The 13748-nt window shown below is 36.6% G+C and overlaps 2 protein-coding genes across 3 annotated transcripts; one reads left to right on the top strand and one right to left on the bottom strand.

Moving 5' to 3' along the window:
• Positions 1 to 3650: 3650 nt before the first annotated feature.
• On the top strand, positions 3651 to 5099 carry LOC109167674 (ubiquitin-conjugating enzyme E2 28-like). The gene is made up of 4 exons (XM_019316762.1): positions 3651 to 3953; positions 4305 to 4432; positions 4518 to 4622; positions 4745 to 5099. The coding sequence occupies exons 1-4, from the start codon at positions 3884 to 3886 to the stop codon at positions 4886 to 4888; spliced, it is 447 nt and encodes a 148-aa protein (XP_019172307.1). The 5' UTR covers positions 3651 to 3883; the 3' UTR covers positions 4889 to 5099.
• A 44-nt stretch (positions 5100 to 5143) lies between these two features.
• On the bottom strand, positions 5144 to 7603 carry LOC109167672 (F-box protein At4g35930). Of its 2 annotated transcripts, XM_019316759.1 has the most exons (6): positions 7466 to 7603; positions 7151 to 7212; positions 6635 to 7071; positions 5971 to 6045; positions 5786 to 5895; positions 5144 to 5682 (listed from the first exon to the last, which is right to left on the bottom strand). In XM_019316759.1, the coding sequence occupies exons 3-6, from the start codon at positions 7010 to 7012 to the stop codon at positions 5424 to 5426; spliced, it is 822 nt and encodes a 273-aa protein (XP_019172304.1). In that variant the 5' UTR covers positions 7013 to 7071; positions 7151 to 7212; positions 7466 to 7603; the 3' UTR covers positions 5144 to 5423. The 2 variants fall into 2 exon arrangements, with proteins under 2 accessions (XP_019172304.1, XP_019172303.1); XM_019316758.1 differs by lacking the exon at positions 7151 to 7212 and having other exon boundaries at positions 6635 to 7086.
• Positions 7604 to 13748: the final 6145 nt, after the last annotated feature.

Here is a 13748-nt window from a genome sequence, read left to right as displayed (position 1 = left end):
ATTACGCTATCGTGTTGGCAGCATTTTGCGGCCTCTCAGGCGAATGTGGCTGTCTCGGGTGGTGATGACTCGAGTGGTCCTCATGAATGGTTTCCTGACACTGGTGCTACAAACCATGCTACGCCTGATTCCTCCTTAATGACTTCTGCAACAAGCTATGATGGCCCTGAGATTCTTCGCGTCGGCAGTGGTACAGGTTTGCCTATTGTTAACATTAGTTCCGCTTCGTTAGCTACTCATTCTAGGTCATTTAAGTTACGTGATGTTTTGCATGTGCCTGGTCTCTCTAATTCATTATTATATGTTTAGTGTTTTGCCAAAGATAATAATGTATTCTTTGAGTTTCACCCTCTTTGTTTCTATGTGAAGGACACTTTGACCAAGAAAGTCCTCTTTAAGGGGCATGCATCTGGAGGCCTTTATACATGGCATGCGTCTTCTTCTGCTCCTGCTGCTTTTGTTGCTGCGCGCTCGTCTTTCGTTTGGCACATGCGGTTGGGACATCCTCATTCTAGAGTCTTACGTAAAATTTTAGAGTTTTCGGCTGTTAGTAAATTTAATTCTAGTGATCTTCCCAATGTTTGTTCATCTTGTCAATTGAGAAAATCTTCTCGTTTTCCTTTATCTCGTATTGAAACTACTAGTATGCATCCTTTGGAATTAATATATTCTGATATTTAGGGCTCTGCGCCTTTACTTTCTGCGGATGACTTTAAATACTTTGTGTTGCTTGTGGATGATTATACACGTTATATGTGGTATTATCCAATGCGTGCTAAATTTGAATTATATGGCATATTTGATAGGTTTCGGTCAGTTGTTGAACGTTCCTTTTCTCGCAAGATTATTTCTTTTCAGTCTGATTTAGGGGGAGAATATAAGAAGCTTGGTTCCACTCTTGCTTCACTGAGTATTCGTCACAGGCAATCATATGCGTATACCCATGAGCAGAATGGTAGGGTGGAATGCAGGCATCGTCATGTAGTTGAGACAGGTCTGTCATTAATGGCTCAGGCGTCTGTTCCATCTCATTTTTGGACTACGCGTTTGAGACTACTGTCTATCTCATTAATAAAATGCCTACTTGTGTCCTATCTGATGAGTCATCGCACTTTCGTTTGCATCGCTCTCCCCCATCCTATTCTTACTTGCGAGTGTTTGGTTGTTTATGTTTTCTTGTCTCACGTCCATATAATCGCAATAAACTTCAGTTCCGTTCATCTCGGACCAGCCGACTTGGCAACACGACAAGCCTCGTGGTCGTCCTCGACAAGTGGCGGCTGCTTCGCTTCCTCGATCACACGTTATGGCCACATGAAGCATGGGACCTTATGATCATGTGGCATTGGTTTCTACCGCTGCTGCCAAACCCACTTGTTACTTTCAGGCGGTCAAGTTCCCTGAATTGCATGACGCGATGGATTTGGAGTTCAATGCCCTGATTCACAATAACATGTGGAGGCTTGTCCCTTTTCGCCCAGGTATGAATGTGGTTGGTTGCAAATGGGTTTTCCGGACTAAGAGGAAAGCTGATGGGACGGTTGAGCGCCATAAAACTCGGCTGGTTGCTAAAGGTTTCAATCAGGTTGCTAGGGTGGATTTCTTTGAAACCTTCAGTCCGGTGGTTAAGCCGACTACGATACGTCTTCTTCTATCAATTGCTATATCTCGTAGTTGGTCCATTCGCCAACTGGACATTCATAATGCTTTTCTAAACGGTAATCTGGCCGAGACTGTGTACATGCGTCAATCGCCCGGGTATGAGGACAAGTCCTTGACTGATCATGTGTGCCTGCTTCAGAGATCTAGTGTCTGTGGGCTTCTCGCCCTCTAAAACTGATGTCTCTTTGTTTATCTATTCGCGTGACGATGTTCGTTTATATATTTTGGTCTATGTGGATGACATCTTGATTATGGGATCTGACTAAGAACATGTCGCTACTCTTATAAATAAATTGGCACTTGAATTTAAAATTAGTGATATGGGGGTGCCTTCCTTTTTTCTGGGCATTGAGACTGTTCCATTATCTAGTGGTATGCTTCTATCTCAACAGCGCTATATGAGGGATATTCTCAAACGAGCAGGTATGGTGGACTGCAAACCAGTGGCCACGCCGGTTTCATATGCTAAACCCATGACCGAGGTCGTGGTGCCCTATGTCGATCCCACTCTGTACAAAAGTCTGGCAGGTGCTTTACAGTATCTTACGGTAACTTGCCATGATTTATCTTATGCTGTTAATCGCTTGTGTCAACACATGTATGCTCCCACAACTGCAGACTAGGCTGCCTTGAAGAGGGTTTTACGGTATGTAAATGGAACACTACACTTTGGGCTTCGTATATCTCGTTCTAACTGCCTTGATATCAATGTTGAAAAAATCGCTAGGCGCCTGGGGACCGCCTAGAGCGCTTAGGCGGGCGCCTAGAACGCCTAGGCGGGCGCCTAGGCGAGCGCGTAGGCCGGGCGCCTAGGCGCGATTTTTGCAACAGTGCTTGATATTCATGCTTACTCTGATTCGGATTGTGCTGGCAATCCGGATGATTGGAAGTCCACTAGCGGGTTTGCTGTATTTTTGGGGAGCAATCTTATTTCTTGGGTGTGTCGGAAGCAACGAACTGTGGCTCGCTCCTCGACTGAAGCTGAGTACAAGGGATTAGCTGATGTTTCTGCTGAAGTCACCTGGCTTGTTTCCTTGATGAAGGAAATCGGTCACTCACCCAATTCTGTGCCGAAACTCTGGTGTGACAACTTGGGAGCTACTTACTTATGTGCTAATCCAGTGTTTCATGATCGCACGAAACACATTGAGATCGACTACCACTTTGTTTGTAATAAAGTGGCAAAGAAGGGGTTACAAGTTCATTTTATTTCAACCAAAGATCAAATAGCTGACATTTTTACTAAACCTCTTTCGTCTTTACGTTTTAATTTATTCCGTCACAAACTCAATGTTTTGGCTAGCCAACTTTATGCTTAAAGGGGAGTATTAGGACTATACTATTCGTATTAGACTATAACTCTATTTAGTGTCTTTATATTTGTATCCTCAGACTTTGGTATTCAATACAATACAATCTATATTCTCATCACATCAATAATAGTCAAGAAATATTTCTTTTTTAACTTTAAATTTCTCTTTTTAAAATGATCGGTAAATTGAGTTGTCCTATGCTGATTGTTCTTCCTTAACGTTTTGCGATTGGATATTTTATATTTTACAAATCCTTCACACTTCCAGAACAAATTTACTCCTATCAAATTAATATCTTCCTATCTTAAATTGTTAAATGGGCATATTCCAAATTCTAAATATCTGGTTCAATTCACTTCAAAATTGACGATTCTAAATCAATGGCCTCTGAATATGGGCATATTACATGTCAAATTACACTGTACTTAAACATGACCAGAATTGAACGGAAGGAATGGGAAATCCCATAAAGTTATATATTCCTGTCAAAACAATTCTATTTTTATGAAAGTGAAGTAAGGTTGAAAAGCTAAGGTGGAGAATATAGAACTTTGTGTGATTTTCACAAGGTTGAAAAGAATATAAATCATCCCAAAGGAATTTTTTTTTTCCATAAAATAAATAATTACATGATTGAAATTAAAGTAATGGGTCCATTCCCTCTTTCTTTCTGTGTAGGGAATCTATACTATGCCATGGGCAGTGCATCAAAGAAATTGTTGAATTGAATGGTTGATTCTTTTTGGGTGTGTATGAGAGCTCTTTATATATGGTTGTGTGGAGCACTCTCTTGAGATATCCAGAAATCACACAAACATCTATATATCCTTCACCACAAAAATTGTTTGTTTTTAATTTTTTGTAATTTTTGGTAGTCTCTCAGCTTAGCACACACACCAGCTGGAATAATGGCTTCCAGGAGGATTCTCAAGGAGCTTAGAGATCTGCAAAGAGACCCTCCTACATCATGCAGTGCAGGTATGCATGTTTGATTCAAAAAAGAACATGTTTATGATTTTTCCCCAAAAAAAAAAAAAAAGAAAAAGAAAAAAAAGTTTATGAATGATTGATTAAAGTTAAAGGAAACTGGCGAATAATATGTTAGGATATGGTGATCGAGAATTTAGAGTAAAAGAGACAGAGTTGAATAGAAATAATAGTGAAATACAGTAGAGGTAGGCAGGGAGGCGGGGTGAAGAGGTCGAGGAATAGAATCTCTACAAGGCTAGAACCAGTCACACGTCTCAGTGTTTACGAGTTCTTATACAGATTATTCATAATTAATTTTGTTTGTGAGTAGTTTGAGAAATATATAGTACAAAATTTCAGGACCAGTGGCTCAAGATATGTTTCATTGGCAAGCAACCATTATTGGTCCAAATGACAGTCCCTATTCTGGTGGTGTTTTCCAAGTCACCATTCATTTCCCCCCTGATTACCCCTTCAAACCTCCCAAGGTATGTATGACCCAGAAATGGAGAAGAAAAAGAATAAAAGCTGGATGAGTATATATGATTTGCTAAAATATTTTTACACTTGCAGGTTGCCTTTAGGACCAAAGTTTTTCATCCAAATATAAACAATAATGGAAACATCTGCTTGGATATCCTAAAGGATCAATGGAGCCCAGCACTCACCATATCAAAGGTACTACTCCTCACGCTAGAAAAATTTAAATTGATAGTGAGACCAGACGTTTATATTTTATATAGGTAACCCAGCTCCAATTCTTTAAAACCATTGAAAATTAACTTCTTTTTTGGATGCAGGTTTTGCTTTCAATATGTTCACTGCTAACAGATCCAAATCCAGATGATCCATTGGTTCCAGAAATAGCTCACATGTACAAGACTGACAGATCCAAGTATGAAACCATGGCTCGTAGCTGGACTCAAAAGTACGCCATGAATTGATCTATCTGAGTATCATCCTAAGCAGATTAAGAAAAACGAGAGAATCAATCTCAAACATGTTAAGTAGAAATTGGTTCTTAATTTTCATGGTTTGTGTCGTCGAATAATGACTTGTGGATGAGTCAACACCTGAATCACTGGACAATTCTACTACTACTATTAGTGTAATACATATTTTTTCAGCACATTAAATCATATCCTCTCATCATTATTCAAGTTTCAAGAAAATGAAATACTCAGTATCAATAATGCAAATTTGGATGAAATTCCAAATCAGGCGAACTAGATGTTGCGCCACATAGCTATTAAATTTAAAATCCGTTGTACAGGAAAACTATGCACAAGACCTGACTGACCCCACCCATTATTATTGGTTCACAATCTTAAGAAGACCTAAACCTCTAATTAACCCAATCTTCAATCACCATAACTCCAATAAGTGCTCCCATAACCTGACAAAACTGCAACCCCTCCACTACTAGTGCTACCATATATATACACACACAAAGGAGCTACGGAAGACGCTGCAATAAAATCAAAGAAGTTTATTCTGTGCGACGGCCTGGCACAGTTCATCTTCGTAGAATAGAACTCGGTTGGAACCTAGAGATTTGCATAAAGGCTTTGACAGAACAGATGGCACCAAGCACCTCGAAGGAAATGCTGATTCCTGGAAGAGAACGGCTGCAATTTGCCGCATTTCAGTGTTCTTCAGACGAGAAGGAGGGCGGGGACCATGCCTGGGTGCCTTGGGGGTGTGTGGGCTGGGAACCAAATCTTTCCCATCACCCTTGCTGCAAGTTAGTCCACCCACCATATTAGAAGAGATCAACACAATCAATTTAATCAACCATATGAAATCTAGTGTAGTAGATCATAAAGGGTCAAGATACCTACCTCACAAAAGGCCAGTGATCTGTAGGAAGAGGAGTCATGATCCTCAACATCTCTTGACGAGTTCGATCTGGAGTAGTATAATTAAAATGGAACTGTCTTGCTTGAATCACCTAAAATCCAGTTGTACAAGCATTAGTTTCTTTGTTTCTCAGGCATAAAAAGAAGAGTAGGGAAGATAAACTCACAGCCTTTCTGATCTTCTGGGACACATGGAAGACAGCTTTGAGTTGGTCATGGTGAAGGTGGCAAAGTATTTTCACCTCAATCACAAAACAGACAAGAATCAGTACATTTGAAGATCTCAATTGAATCCAAACCACCACACAAGTATAGAAAATCACCAAGTTTCAAATTTCAACTTCTGATCTATGCACCATTTTTATATGTACCTTATTGTAAAACACTTTTTGCTATACAGCATATAACAAATCATTTAGGTGCTGAGAAAGACAAATAAAAATTTATTACAAATGATGAAAGATTTGCAATTGAGTCTCCCTTGCAGAATCTATAAGAGCTAAAGCAAAAGAATATCCTTTTTTTGTACATATAGTTAAAGATTGTTATGGATGAGTCTTAACAGCTCAAGGATGTATATCCACATCGCCAAAAGTATTGTGGAGTACTTTTTGTTAAATACAAAAGCATCTCAGGAATTAAAGATGGTATATTTCTCCAACTACAGAGCATCTATATTCCAGTAAAAGCCTACTCAAATGTGAGCTACCATTAAGTACCAAGCAAAATCAAGAACAAAATCATGTTAAGTAGCAAGAAACAAGGTACCAAGAATGATATATAGATTGACAGAGCAACAGCAGAAAATAAGAAATCTGCAATTCTGCATACCAGCAAATCCATTGGGAGAGATTCAAGTTGAGACTCTGACTCGAAAACTTCAGCCCCAGGTGTCTTTGGAGTCTTTTGCAAATTATTCACCTTTGACATATCAAATGGTGAACACACAGAACCAAATCTAAACCCAACGGGAGATAAAATCAGGGGACTTTTAGCAATAATTTCACTTTCAAGTTCAGCATCAACACTCGGCTCATCTGCATCCATCACAGCAATCCTTTTCTTTCCAAGATCCGTACAGGACTTGGCAGCTGACGCCTTACTATACCGAAGCTGAGCAAGAGCACCTGGTTTCAAATACTTATTCTTCGAACTCCTTGTCCGCCTTTTCTGTTTATGGATTCTTGATTGCTTATCTCTGGGAGACATTATTCTATTTCGTTGCTCACAAACCCTTCCGTCCTCAAATAATCCCAGCTTTCAGTATCCTATCGTTTCAAAATCTGAAATCAACACAAAACATAGCTGCCGTTTAACCCGATCATAATAAAATCACAAAATACATACCTAATCAGGAAAACATCACAAAAACGCTCTCTCTAAATAGCAAGACAGTTATTCACCAGAAACTACACAAACACAATAAATATGCTCCGGTCAGCTAGTTTTTTAAAAAAAAAAACAAAAAAAAAAAACAAAAAACTTTCAATTACAGCAAACGAATTGATTCAAAAGCTCATGCCGTTCTGGAGACAGAGATTTACAGAACAGTAGCCAAAATGACACGAAATCAGAACATTTACATAACAACAGACGAATAATCACTAATCACGACAACAAACTAAATAATCAAATATCATTCAAAACGGAGGATTTACGAACCTGAAAATCAGCAATCTCATGATTAGCAAAAGTATAACAGAGAGAAAATCCTCAGCAGGAGAGAGAGAGAGCAGCCAGGGACTCGGAGAGGGAGGGAAATGATGAGAGAGAGGCGGGGCCTAGGGTTTTGCAGTTGGTGAAAATGAAAATAAAAATAATAAAAAATTAATAGAAAAATGGAAAATGGATTTGAAATTGTTGTAAAATCCCGCCAGAATGCCAAAAATTTTAGCTACAGTCGTTGAGTACTACGACCGCCTATTTCTTTGGATCCCCAATGGCGCGTGGGCCCGGGTTCGGCACACGTGCGACTTCATTGGTCTACGTGTGCTTACGCGGCAAACTGGGATTGGACAACTGATTTGTCACAGAAACGCATCCGATGTGGAATTTCTGACGTGGGATCCAATCCTACGGCGTGGATGGCGGCAGACAGATTCGGTTCCGTTTTTATTTATTTTGAGAATTTTATTTATATTTATATTTATTATATTTATTTATTAACGCACGCAATTTTCTCCGTTCTTCGCGTTTTAAATTTTATTTTGAGAGGGAAAATTAATAATACGGAGTAATATACATTAAAATTTTACAGTTGTGGCAATTAAATACTACCAGAATTAATAATACCGAGTAATATGGATTAATTTTACATGAAAGTTTGTAATCGCCATAATGAGGTTAAGCTTTTTTTTTTTGAAAGTCAATGTGGTTGTATTTATAGATAAACCAAAATAGATTCAGGTGGGACATCGTCCCAATACATAGTCGAAGTAAGAGTAAATAATGCAATAGCTAAAGTAAGCGTTAATAAATTCTGTAATCTAGGAACAAAAATAACTAAGCAGGAAGTAAAAGCATACATGTAAATTCTGCAACTATCAATAGCATAGCTAATGTATGATCGAGATGGGTTGTCTGGTGCAGATAAGTAGCACTGTAACGTTTGACAATCCATATGAAGTTGTATAGATTGTTCACCTCGTGCCCTTAGCCAAGATAGGGCCTATTTACATGCAAACGCCTCGGTCATAAGCGGGGATAAACAACTCAAGATGGTTGCACTGAAGGCTGAAATAAATCGATCGCCGGCATCAAGGAGGACTACTCCGACCGTGGCCGAGTTCGTCCCTTGGTGATACCCGGCATCCACATAGCACTTTCTCCGCCTTGTCGTTGCGATATGGCAACCCGACTGTAGCGGCGGTGGATACGGCGGCTGATCGGCAAAGTGGGGCGTTGGAGCGTGATCGTTCGGCAGTAGCTTGACTGTCGAGCGGTTGGGTGGTGGTTCGGCGGTGGACATTCTGCCATGCATGCATGGTGGTAGTGGTCGCCGCAATTACATTCTTCGGCCTTGGTAGACAGGCATCCCAAACAGCTCTATTCCGTGCTCTCCAAATATGATATAAAAGTGCAGCTGTGTAAATAATTCCATTAGTGTCTAGGACATTCAAGATTGCATTAAACCATTCATGGAAACTATTTGTCATAATATTAGGGAGTGGAAGGTTGAATGAGGTTAAGCTTTAAGTTACTCATACTGCTCAACGAAGAGGGTCAATGAATAGCTCCCACAAAAAAATGGAACTTTGAACATTGTGATTACTAAATTAATTATCCAACCAACTCAATTAGGATTGCCTCTGACAAATTAAACTTTAGAATTGAGAGAATGTGTACATTATTTTACTTATCGGGCTAATTTGAGACTTTGATCGCCATATAATAACTCCATACAAAAGCATCATACACAATAGTGATGCTATTTATGTCAAATGTTTATTGCACCCTATTTCTATTTCATTAATGAATATACTAAATTATGATTTCCTTTTTAAAAATGTTACATGTCACCCTTAATTATGGGAACGAAACATGATATATAACTATATTGAAATAAAAGTGTTACTTATTTTTAAACTACAGTATAAATTATTATATTTGTAAAGTTCTAGTTCAATAATTTAGATTATTTCCTTTCCAAACACACACACACACAAAAATTGCAATTAAGTTGATACAAAATCATAATGAACCAAAAAAAAAAAAACTATTTATGGGGGTTGGTAAATTGGGAAAATATGAAGAGCCAAGAGGAGGTGCAGAATGGTGTGAGAGGACACACATTTCTCCTGACCAGATTTATTGCCACCTTACAATATTTCAAATACATTCAAATCTGAATATTTACTGTTACTGCTACATTAATATAAAAAAAAAAATATATTGTTTCGTGCTCATCATTCATCGAAAATGTATTATTTATACTTAAAAATAGAATACTAATCAGAAATAGAAATAAAGTGTTATTACTTGTATGAGAAAGTATAGAATTTTTTGAAGAGGAATATAATATTTTTATATTTGGGAAAAATGCACTTTTTACCCTGAGTTATATACTTATAACACTTTTTCCCCCTCAATTATTTAGGTAAGCACATTAGCCCCTTCAATTATTCTAAAAGTGGTGCTTTTTTTCCCTAATATATTAAATTGACATTTATACCCTTAGAGTAAACATTTTATTTATTTTACTACTCCAACAAATTATTGCGTATACGTAGGGATGACCACGGTTCGGTTTGAATTGAACTGGATACTAAAGCAATCGAATTAATAGTTTCCGGTTATAATTCAGATCTAGAACCCAATATTTAAATGTCAATTTATTAAAATTATGTATAAAAAAAATTGAATCTTGAACCGTGAACCAGCGGTTCCGGATCCGATTCGCGATTTTGAACCGTCTTTATTTTAAAATAGTCTAAATTCAACAATAAATGTATTTTATTTTTTCAGTTCGGAACATGAACCGTCCATTCCGGTTCACGATTTTAATAAACTCTAAATATCGAATTTCTATTCTAAATTGTAATTGGAATATTTCGGTTTGGTTGCTATAGTGTTTGTTTGGTTTGAACCAAATTATGGTCATAATTTGTTGGAGAAAAAAAATAAATTAAATATTTAGTTTAAGGTTAAATATGTCCATTTAACATTTCAGGGGGAAAAACAACCACTTCAATAATTTAGGGGAAAAATATGCTATAGGTATATAACTCAGGGAGAAAAAGTGTCATTTTCCCTTTATATTTTGATTTAAAAGTATTACAGAGTACATTTTTACTCAAAAAACATTACACTTTCTTTTATAAATAACAAATATTTGCCAACATTACTTATTCGTCATTAGTATTACTTTGTCTATTTAAGTGTTGCATTTTTACATTGATTCGGATTGATTTGACCCATCTCATGAATAATGATCCGTGAGTAGGTTCCACAATAGTTATGCCGTGCAACCGAATGTACCATGCGCATGGTGCATACGACGCAAAACGACGTCGTTTTGACTAAAAACGCGCGTCCCACTTAAAAAAAAAAAAATTCAGGTTCGATTCTCGGCAATAGAATTATTGTGGATATATAGTTATGAATTTCTTGATATATAGTTATAAATTTGTGGATATATAGTTATGAATTTATGGATATTTAGTTCATTCATTGTGGATATTTAGTTCATTCATTGTAGATATTTACTTCATTCATTCACTGTGGATATATAGTTATGAATTTATGGATATTTAGTTCATTCATTGTGGATATTTAGTTCAATCATTGTGGATATTTAGTTCATTCATTGTGAATTTTTACTTCATTCATTCATTCATTGTGGATTTTTACTTCATTCATTCATTCATCGTAGATTTTTACTTTATTCATTCACTGTGGATATATAGTTATGAATTTGTGGATATATAAAAATGCTATTACCGGGAATCGAACTTGATTTCTTCTTTAAGTGGGACGCGCATTTTTTTAACCAAAACGGCGCCGTTTTGCAACCGTATGCACCTTGCAAGGTGCATTCGGTTGCACAGCATAATTTGCGTAGGTTTCACAGAAGTATGAATGGTATGATCCTTAATTGATATATCTAACTTTCCTTTTAAAGTTTTGTATTTTTGTTCTTTTGGGTTGTATGGGCATATTCTGCGAATCTGCGGTTCTGAATTGCAGCGGTATGGGACGTCGAATTTCCCCATATTGAGCCCAAAATGAATAATTCATACTGATAGCCCAATATCATTGTGCTCTGGGCAAAATGTCTAGAGTAAAAGCCCAATTAAACATATTTGGTAAATTATATCGTGCATAGGGCGCAGAATGTATTATGCATCTGGATGAAAACGATGTTGTTTCTTGTTTTTACCGTTAATTTCTAAAAATAAAGATAAAAAAATCTTTGTTTCAGATATACAGAATTGTATAGTGGAATACACATAAATTCCTAATATAATACACATAATCTGCACATAATACATAATACAAATAAACTATTAACATAATACACATATAAACTCTTAACATAATAAACATAAACTCTTAACATAATACACATAAACTCACAACATAATACACAAAAACTCTCAACGGAATACACAGAAACTCTCAACGGAATACACATAAACTCTTAACAGAAGACACATAAACACAGATATATTGATATATTGTACGCTCAAAACGGATAATGGATGAATGAGATATTAATTCTCAAAGTAGACCCATTTGAGTTGGAAAAATGAATGGAAAAATGAAGCTTTTGTCCCACATTGGTTTGGGAAGTGGATTTGAACCACTATTTATACAAGAGTCTTTCCAATGCTTATTGAATTGTATAGTATAGAGGTTTTCTCTTACACATATGGGGTGCTAATGGTTCTAACCATTTTGGGATTAAATTCACCAGTTACGAAATTAATTCCAATTTTAAACTTTGAAATTTAATCACTACTGCAACCCTTATATAAACTGTGGATAGAGCAAATTTTTAGAACTATCACTCTCAAAATTTCTGCTTCTACTCCTTTCTTGCTACTGTGTTCTAAACTTTGCTCTAGTTCGCTGGGTTTATTGTTTGGGTGCTCAAACAATTGAATCATAGTACGTTTTATCCTGGAAAACCTAGGCTACAACGCTCTTAGTACTTGTGGGATGTAGCAAATAAGGTTTTAATGAAAGAGTGTTTCGTTCAACTCGTACTAAACATCTTCCCTCGGTATCCTTTCGTCCTTCCCACCGTATCCGATCATCCTTCCCAAAATTTTCCATAAATAATAATTTTTTTTTTCTGTTAAGAGTTTATGTGTATTCCGTTAAGAGTTTTTGTGTATTATGTTAAGAGTTTATGTTTATTATGTTAAGAGTTTATGTTTACTATGTTAAGAGTTTATATGTGTATTATGTTAAAAATTTATGTGTATTATGTTAAGAGTGCTCATGCATGGAGGAATCGACTACGCGTACACCAATACATGGTTATACACCCTAAAAAAGTCATGCACAATTATGCATCATACACAACAAAGGCACGCACATTAACTTCAAAATTATGCACCTCAAGTTTCAAAGTTGTGCGTCTTAAGTTTTAAAGTTATGCACCTTATATTATGATTAAAAGTTATACATCCTACGGTTTAAAGTTATGCACCCAAATGTTTAAAGTTATACACTTAAAAGGTTTAAAGTTATGCATCTAATCTGAAAGTTCAAAGTTATGCACTTAAAAAAATATTCGCACGTGTATACATATAATTCTTTGTTTCAATTCCCTCCAAAAGTTTTTATACGGAGTACTAAAATTCATTTGACATGCCTTATAACCATTATTATGTGGCATGAATTTTATGACTTACTTCTTTGCTGATTAATTAGTCTCAACTACGGCATCACAGCTAGCACAGATGGTCTAGTCAATTTGTTAGTGAAAATGTCACCCCGCAGGCTGTGCTGCTGATATCCTACCAAACGCTCCCCAAACACATTCCAAAACTAATAAACGAATATATCATACATACAAAAAAAAAAAAAAAATCACTTTTCAAATAAAAACAATATAATAAAGTAAAAATTAAGTAAAATAAAACCCAAAGGCGTATAGTAGGTTCTAAGAAATGTGTAAGCAAAGGGAATTGAATGTGTTGATCGAAAATGATCCCACAACCACTTCTTCAGCCTCCTTATTAAAAATGACATGCATAACTGGTTTGCGTACCCTACAAACATAATTCACGTCCCTTTACTCCATACCAGACAAAAATGCACACCTGCGCACTCGCAAATTTTACAAACGTATTATGTATCTGACACTGTCCAACGCATTCGATCAATTTAAGAAAACAATTTGACCACGTCAAAGATGTCAATATAGTTGTGGCTTCTTCTCGATTTGTATAAAGTTAAATATTCTTGTTTTAGTTGCTCTAATATCACTTGTTAA

The sequence above is a fragment of the Ipomoea nil genome, unplaced genomic scaffold, assembly GCF_001879475.1.
Source record: "Ipomoea nil cultivar Tokyo-kokei standard unplaced genomic scaffold, Asagao_1.1 scaffold3169, whole genome shotgun sequence".
NCBI lineage: Eukaryota > Viridiplantae > Streptophyta > Magnoliopsida > Solanales > Convolvulaceae > Ipomoea > Ipomoea nil.
This window is presented reverse-complemented; position numbering and strand designations above follow the sequence as displayed.